General features: G+C 41.6%; 1 protein-coding gene across 1 annotated transcript in view; it reads right to left on the bottom strand.

Annotated features, from left to right (window-relative positions):
* LOC124043382 (terminal nucleotidyltransferase 5A-like) overlaps window positions 1-4,468 on the bottom strand; it is a 13,267-nt gene extending 8,799 nt beyond the window's left edge. The window contains exon 1 of the mRNA XM_046361953.1: window positions 3,977-4,468. Within this exon, the coding sequence (XP_046217909.1) occupies window positions 3,977-4,132 (156 nt within the window). The 5' untranslated portion in view covers window positions 4,133-4,468. The remainder of the gene's footprint in view (window positions 1-3,976) is intronic.
* Window positions 4,469-9,376: the final 4,908 nt, after the last annotated feature.

Here is a 9,376-nt window from a genome sequence, read left to right as displayed (position 1 = left end):
TCATGGAGACGTTTGGTGTCATTGTGTCAATCAGTCTCACCAACAATAGACCGAAAGAGGAGTTGGCTTACAATCTGGCAGGGCCCACAACAGAACCAGGTGACTGGGATAGTATTGTGGTGTGTGTGTGAGTGTGTGAGTGCTTTGGGTCTACTCTTACCACACTGACACCATGCCAACCTTGTCAAGAGTCCTGACCCACCTAGGCCCCTGTTACTGGTGTGACCAACTAGCTAATCTAGTTTCCTTATTCTGTCCCAGAAATGGAAGCCATCGCCCCCACCTAGGAAAGAAGAGCTCACTTCAAGTAAGCTCACTATGGTGAAATGAGAGCAGCAACAAAACAAAAACATAGGACAACATCTGCCTCAGGCTTTGCCCTTACTGTGTTCTACTCTATTCTAGAATCTACACCCTGAATTTGATATGAGCAAACCTGGAAAAAGTGTGTTCCCTTTCCTTGACTGGCCAAGCCAAGTAAAACAGATTAGCACCCATAGCTCTACTTCCACCCTTCCACCCTACTGTTAACATGAAGTAATATCTGATCTGATCTGACACACTAATAAACATTCAACGTCTGGATATGTAATCTCGGCTGTATAACACCACTGGGTAGGCCTACCGGGTAGTGTGTATGTGTGTGTGTATGTGTGTGTATGTGTGTCACAGGAGGTTGCTAAGAGGAGGACGGCTCATAATAATATCCGGAACGGAGGAAATGGAATGGCATCAAACACATGAAAAATGTGTTTTTGATGTACAGTACTAGTCAAAAGTTTGGACCCACCTACTCATTCAAGGGTTTTTCTTTATTTGTACTATTTTCAACATTTTTTAAAGGATAGTAAAGACAATCAAAACTCTGAAATAACACATATAGAATCATGTAGTAACCAAAAAAGTGTTTAAAAAATCTAGATATATTTTATATTTGAAATTCTTCAAAGTAGCCACCCTTTGCCTTGATGACAGCTTTGCACAATCTCGGCATTCTCTCAACCAGCTTCACATGGAATGCTTTTACAGGAGGTCTTATAGGAGTTCCCACATATGCTGAGCACTTGTTGGCTGGCTTTCCTTCACTCTGCCGTCTAACTCATCCCTAATCATCTCAATTGGGTTGAGGTCGGGTGATTGCGAAGGCTAGATCATCTGATACAGCAATCCATCACTCTCCTTCTTGGTCGAATAGCCCTTACACAGCCTGGAGGTGTGTTGGGTCATTGTCCTGTTGAAAAACAAATCACAGTCCCACTAAGCGCATAATGCTGTGGATGCCATGCTGGTTGTGTGCCTTGAATTCTAAATAAATCACAGACAGTGCCACCAGCAAAGCACCCCCACACCATCACACCTCCTCTTTCATGCGTCACAGTGGGAACTACACATGTGGAGTTCATCCGTTCACCTACTCTGCATCTCACAAAGACACGGCTGTTGGAACCAAAAATCTCAAATTTGGACTCATCAGACTAAAGGACGGATTTCCACCGGTCTAATGTCCATTGCTCATGTTTCTTGGCACAAGCAAGTCTCTTTTTGTTATTGTTGTCTTTTAGTAGTGGTTTCTTTGCAGAAATTCAACCACGAAGGTCTGATTCACACAATCTACTCTGAACAGTTGATGTTGAGATGTGTCTGTGAAAAATGTATTTGGGTTGCAATTTCTGAGGCTTGTACCTAATGAACTTATCCTTTGCAGCAGAGGTAACTTTGGGTCTTCCTTTCCTGTGGCGGTCCTCAGGAGAGCCAGTTTTCATGAGAGCCAGTTTCACGCTTGATGGTTTTTGCGACTGCACTTCAAGAAACTTTCAAAGTTCTTGAAATTTTACGGATTGATTGACCTTCATGCCTTGAAGTAATAATGGAATTATTTGGACTTGATCTTTTACCAAATAGGGCTATCTTTTGTATATCACCTCTAACTTGTCACAACACAACTGATTGGCTCAAACACAAATTACCTTTCACATGTAAAAAAATATATTTTTTTTACCCCCTTTTCTCCTCAATTTCGTGGTATCCAATTGTTAGTAATTACTATCTTGTCTCATCGCTACAACTCCCGTACGGGCTCGGAAAAAGGTCAAAAGCCATGTGTCCTCTGAAACACAACCCAACCAAGCTGCACTGCTTCTTAACACAGCACGCATCCAAGCCAGCCGCACCAAAGTGTCGGAGGAAACACAGTGCACCTGGCGACCTTGGTTAGTGTGCACTGCGCCCGGCCCGCCACATGAGTCGCTGGTGCGCGATGAGACAAGGATATCCAAGCCCTCCCTAACCCGGATGACGCTAGGCCAATTGTGGGTCGCCCCACGGACCTGGGACAGAGTCTGGGCGCAAACCCAGAGTCCCTGGTGGACAGCTCGTGCTGCGATGCAGTGCCTTAGACCACTGCACCACCCGAGAGGCCCCCACAAATGAACTTTTGACAAGGCACACCTGCTAATTAATTTAAATGCATCCAGGTAACTACCTCATAAAGCTGGTTGAGAGAATGCCAAGAGTGTGCAAAGCTGTCATCATTGCAAAGGGTGGCTACTATGAAGAATCTCAAATATAAAATATTTTTAGACTTGTTTAACACTTTTTTGGTTACAACATGATTCCATATGTGCTATTTTATAGTTTTGATGTGTTTACTATTATTCTACAATGTGTGTGTATGTGTGTGTGTGGAGGCCTATTGTGAAGTTCCTCAGGACTGTCAACCCATTGTGGGCTTATCTACCCACAATCCACTGCACTAAATCAGCAACGGTGACACTGCGCGCGCACACACACAACAATATGGAGCCACACCATACATAGATGTCATCTAGATGACAGTTTTTCAATAAACACCCCCTATTGAGAGCCCTGTGGAACACCTCGAAGAACACATATTTCTGGCCGCAAGGGGAAAAAACATGTTGGTCCTGGGTTGGATCAGTTGGTTTTCCAGGCAGGAGAGAGAGAGGAAGGGAAAACGTCACTGAAGATGTGTACTATTGCTTACTGCCAGTGGTATGTGGGACTGGATGGCCAGCCAGAGCCTACTGGGGACTTTTCCAGCCTGGGTGTTTTCTACGAGAACAACATGGATACAGCATACGTCCTCACATAGGTCTGACCTACCAATACAGATCACAGGCCTACATTTCATTAATGAAAGCTACACGAGACAAGAGGAAACTTTTCCATTCTCAATTCCTCTATACTCTGCCCAATTGTAATTCAATATACAGTACCTTACTTTCTCTCCCTCTATGTGTAAAAGTTGTATCGTTTTGTAGACCAATGAAATGACTCTGGTCGCAGAAGGATTGGAATGAGAAAGTGGAAAATGTCAGTTAAAGCATTAGATCATCTGCTCCTTGAGATCTCCTCCTGTCTGTTAAAGTGAATGTAAATAACAGGATCCACGAGTCATGATTCAATGCAATGGGTGGATATTCCAATACCTTTAGTAGAGTATTGTAAAGAATACGTAGTATGAGCATGCCAAAGGGACGGGCAAAGAAGCATATTCACAGATGGTATCTGAATATTTGAAGAATATTGGAGCTTTTTATCCTCCTCCACAGCACTGAAAAATGTGCTATTATTATGCTAGTACATAAATACGACATGGTTAGACTTGGAATGTTCCCAAAATACACCGGCTTCCTGACTCTACTTACTTCTCAAATTCAACTGTCCAGTGCGTATGCGTGTGTGGCCTATGTGCGTTAAAGTGTGCAAGCGTGAGTGCGTGCGAGCGTATTTCATTTTTTTTTATTTCACACACATTCCTGAGTTGGCTATTCATTCACTAAAGCAATTTGTGATGAGACTGAATTAAATCAATGTTGAACTATTTAAAATAATAAAAATAAATAACAGTTAGGCGATATGTGATGAGTTTGGAAGTAGGCTAGAGAAAAGCACCGTCCCTCATTATCGGACTGATTGTGGTCCAGAACTCCCCAGACCAAAGCTGTTATCTCACCTGGACTATCTGCCGAGGCTGTACGGAAAGCGTCGGGAAGTTTCCGCGTCCGTGAATAGGGACGCTCTCTCCGAGTATGGAGTCCAACCTCTGCACCTGCTCCCAAGACAACACACACAACCGCCGACTCTGCTCCGACTCATCCCCGAAGGACATGATGGGACGGGGAAATCTTCGGTAGTGTTGGTCGATGTAGGCTATTATGGACAGTACCGAAGCAATTCCCAAAATAGGTGTTTCTTTTGAAGTTGGAATGAAACTTGAAATCTTCAATAAATCATACAAAATCGCCCTAGATGCGTTTCTCAGATGTCACTTAGAACATACGTTTCAAAACAATCTAGGCTAAAGGTCCGAGAGTTCTGCACATATAAAACATAGATCGGTAAACTAAACCGTTTGTCATCTCCAAAACTCTCCTGCGCTGTGACTGTGAAACACTTCTAACTGTAATCCAGTTGGGAGCATATTGACGGGTTTAAAGAAAATGGGATTAACATAAACGTCCTGATTGGTTGTGCGGGAGGTTTATGAATACCTCAACATACAGAAGACTACAAGAGGCCATGCGCACACACCCACTTCCCTTGCGTCAGTAGAGGCTAGTCTGCTGCTTTCAGAGGATACTTCATAGGATACCACATTGGAGCTGCCATAATACCCATTACACTTAGTGGTCAAACAGGGAAATGGTTCCAATCGTTTTCCACAATTCATTCTTCCCATAGGGGATTTTAGAAACACTTGAAATAAGGGCTGTGTTTCCTATGGGTTTACCCTGGCATGACGTTTTGATAACCATGGAAACCTCTCTCCGACAATGTGACTTGTATCAATATGTGTGTCTCTATTTACTCTTATATTCAAAAAGGCTATTTAGCATCAAAGTAGACATCATGCAAAACTACAAATCCCTGAATTGTCCATTAAAATAAATGTAGCCAAATGATTCATTACTATATTTAGCTAACATTAGATAGTCAATCCAGAGATTCTTACTTTTGCCTCAATTCGTCAGTCTCCTCCAGATCAACGTGGCCTTTGTAGTTATTTATGATAGCCACATGGGCAGCTAATTAACGTTTCATTTGTTGGTGCTAAATACAGGTGAGTATATTGATAAATGTCATCTTGTCCTAGAGAGATTTACATGTTTATCAAAACGTCACACCAGGGTAAAAGATTAGAAGTATTTGTTTCTGTTACAGTGTAATCTGTATCTCCATTATGTGTTTATTGGTAACCTATCATTCACACTTTTAAAAACTGCCCTGACCAGCCGTCAACCTCACACTCTACAGTATAATTCAGTGGTTCTCAAACATTTTGGATCCGGGGACCTTTTGTGATAGTAAAGTAATCAAGGACCCATCATCAGTACTTGAGTTTGTTAAAGGAGTTTTACTTCATGACATTGGCAGTGCATGGACTGATGAACCAAGTCTCAGGCCCTTGGAAGGAACATTGTAGCTCTTTCCTGCAGTCAAATGATGTAGTGGCCTCATGGGTTGAATGTTATTAATGATATTTTTCATAGTTTTATAATTTCACAAACAGGTGTTTCTATATCAAAAGGTTCTGTTATAATACAATATTCTGTGATGTATATAAAGTGTAATATTGGGATGTAAACTCAAAATGTAGTACATTTTAAGCCCATAACCATGTGTGTTAGGTGTATACTTTTGTTGCAAAGTAGATTTGTTTAACGGGCAAGGGTCCTTTTTTCTGAATTTCCGCCTGACTGACGTTCCCAAAGTAAACTACCTGTTACTCAGGCCCAGAAGCCAGGATATGCATATAACTGGTACCATTGGGTAGAAAACACTTTTAAGTTTGTAGAAATGTAAAATAATGTGTGAGACTATAACACAATAGATATGGTAGGTGACAATCCAATGAAAAACCAAGCAGAATATTTATTCTTTGAGAGCCCATGCTCTTCCAATGGAACGTGTAGGGTCATATCCAAATCCAGCTTTCAGATTGCAATTCATATGGCTTCCACTAGATGTCAACAGTCTTTGTTCAAGGTTTCAGGCTTGTTTCTTCCCAAACGAGGAAGAATTTTGAGTTTTAGTATTGGGAGTCAGAGTTGGAAATCAGTCTGTGCGAACATAATTCTTTCCGTATGAAATATTATGATTTAATTACATTTTAGGGTACCTGAGGATTTAATAGAAACGTATTTTGACTTCTTTTAACAAAGTTTAGCGGTAGCTTTTTGGATTCCTTTCTCTGCATGTTGAACGAGTGGATTACTCAAATCGATGCCGCCAACTAAACTGACTTTTTGGAATATAAAGAAGGATTTTATCTAACAAAACGACCATCTATGTTGTAGCTGGGAACCTTTGGATTGCAAGTTAGAGGAAGATCTTCAAAGAATAGGTGAATATTTAATCGATATTTGTGATTTCATGAAGCCTGGTTGAAAAATATTTTGATTTGAGGCACCGTCCTCAAACAATCTCATGGCATGTTTTCGCTGTAAATCCTACTGTAAAACGGACAATGCAGTTAGATGAACAAGACTTTACGTTTTTAACCGATATAAGACACTTGTATGTACCTAAATGTTTAATATCCATAATCGTTATGATTATTTATTTGAATTGCGCGCCCTACAATTTCACCGGAAGTTGTCAAATCAAAATCAAATCAAATCAAATGTATTTATATAGCCCTTTGTACATCAGCTGATATCTCAAAGTGCTGTACAGAAACCCAGCCTAAAACCCCAAACAGCAAGCAATGCAGGTGTAGAAGCCCTAATAAGTTTTTAAGGCTACCAAGAAACACTCTGTGTGACCCTGATTTAGCCCACTGCAGTAAAATGTTAAAGGCCCGGCTCTTGACATAGGAGAGACATTTAGCAATTGTCAAGCTAATTTCATTCAATTCTACACAATTTTGTCATGGGGCAGAGAGATATTTTGTTGTTACAGGTTTAAAGCTAATATCCTGCAATTCTATACATTTTTCCATGAGGCAGAGATAAACCGTTGCAGTTTTAAAACTTAAATTACAGTGAATCTGTGTTAAAAAACATTTTTTTTGAGAATACAAGAAAAAATGTGGATAATTGGTGGAATGCCAATATCCCAGTTAGCCTCCAGGTCCAGGGTTATTAAGAACATCAATTGTAGATGAATAATATTACATTGTATTGCACCTTCTAAACTTATTCCATTGATCCCTTAGCGAAAATTAGTTACATCTGTTGTTGTTAATCAATGTAAAAATACATATATTTTGGGATCTGGCCGCGCACCCCCTGCAGTTCGCAGACCCCAATTTAATAACGGTTGTTATAACCCCTGTTATAACCCCTGCTGTAACCCCTGTTATAACCCCTGTTATAACCCCTGCTGTAACCCCTGTTATAACCCCTGTTATAACCACTGTTATAACCCCTGCTGTAACCCCTGTTATAACCCCTGTTATAACCCCTGCTATAATGAAGTGTCTCAGTGTGCGCGCATGCTTGCTTGTTTGTGGAAGGTGTCAGTCTCTCCTACCAGCCCCCCTTACCAGTCTCCCTCTACCAGTCTCCCTCTACCAGTCTCCCTCTACCAGTCTCCCTCCACCAGTCTCCCTCTACCAGTCTCCCTCTACCAGTCTCCCTCCACCAGTCTCCCTCAACCAGTCTCCCTCTCGAAACTTATGAATATGAGGGGCCCTGATGAGGCTAACCAAGTTGAGCCAACAAGAGGAGAGGTTGGCATCATCATGGGGTATCGTTGACCTGAGCAGCTTATTGTCAACATATTCATGGTTTCCCTGACGTGGGGAAGGCGCTTGCGTCAGTAGGCTAATAATAACCCAGAACCAGGGGCAGGAGGGCCTCTCTGTATTCTCAAGATAACCACTTGACATTCTGTCCTGACAGTGAGTGCTGGTTAACATCCGTGTCCATGTTGTTGTATGGAAGAGCACACCTATAGGGGAACACTGCAGGAGAGAGTGAAGATTTAAAGGCAAAACACATGCCGGGGCGGCAGGGTAGCCTAGTGGTTAGAGTGTTGGGTTGCAAGGTCATATCCTCGTTCTGCCCCTGAACAGGCAGTTAACCCACTGTTCCTATAGGCCGTCATTGAAAATAAGAATTTGTTCTTAACTGACTTGCCTAGTAAAATATAGGTAAAATAAAAAATATAAAAAAATGCTTGGCTGATGTGTGTGTGTGTGTGTGTGTGTGTGTGTGTGTGTGTGTGTGTGTGTGTGTGTGTGTGTGTGTGTGTGTGTGTGTGTGTGTGTGTGTGTGTGTGTGTGTGTGTGTGTGTGTGTGTGTGTGTGTGTGTGTGTGTGTGTGTGTGTGTGTGTGTGTGTGTGTGTGACAGTAGGTCATAGTTACAGATACTTCAAGTCATGTTAGTTACACTTCCTTTATCATCAATTGGAAACCAGGTTTCACACAGGCATCAGGAGAAGTACCATCATGCTGGCATGCATGGGAGTGGCACTTCTATTCATATAGGCCTTTATCAGCTGCCAACACTAGAGGCTGGAGACCGGGTCTACAGTATGTATGCTGTCGTAACCTGCTCCTCTCAAAGAGGTAGAAAAACATCATCTGAAAGGAAGGACACGTCTTTAGACCTCAGAAACCTATCCAATGGACACGTTCCATTGATGACGATGGATGCAACTTTATTGAAACGTACAGTTTTGACGATACCACAGTGGAGAGTGTCATAGCGGGGCATAAAGTTCATGGATTATGTAATAGTTCTACCAAGACCATGTAAACGTCAGGTACTCGTCCCCCCTTGGGAGATAGATCCAGAATCTCCTCATTGTCACCCATCATAATCAGCCCACATTTAGTCTATTGTTTATATGTGTATTTCTCACTATGTTGGGAGTAAAATCCGAGTATAACGCTTGTATCCCAATAGATTGTAATGTCATCATCACTAATCAGCGTTCCATGGCAAAGCCATTATACACTGAGTGTACAAAACCCATTATACACTGAGTGTACAAAACCCATTATACACTGAGTGTACAAAACCCATTATACACTGAGTGTACAAAACCCATTATACACTGAGTGTACAAAACCCATTATACACTGAGTGTACAAAACCCATTATACACTGAGTGTACAAAACCCATTATACACTGAGTGTACAAAACCCATTATACACTGAGTGTACCAAACCCATTATACACTGAGTGTACCAAACCCATTATACACTGAGTGTACCAAACCCATTATACACTGAGTGTACAAAACCCATTATACACTGAGTGTACAAAACCCATTATACATTGAGTGTACAAAACCCATTATACACTGAGTGTACAAAACCCATTATACACTGAGTGTACAAAACCCATTATACACTGAGTGTACCAAACCCATTATACACTGAGTGTACCAAACCCATTATA

The sequence above is a fragment of the Oncorhynchus gorbuscha genome, linkage group LG09 (assembly GCF_021184085.1).
Source record: "Oncorhynchus gorbuscha isolate QuinsamMale2020 ecotype Even-year linkage group LG09, OgorEven_v1.0, whole genome shotgun sequence".
Classification (NCBI taxonomy): Eukaryota; Metazoa; Chordata; class Actinopteri; order Salmoniformes; family Salmonidae; genus Oncorhynchus; species Oncorhynchus gorbuscha.
This window is presented reverse-complemented; position numbering and strand designations above follow the sequence as displayed.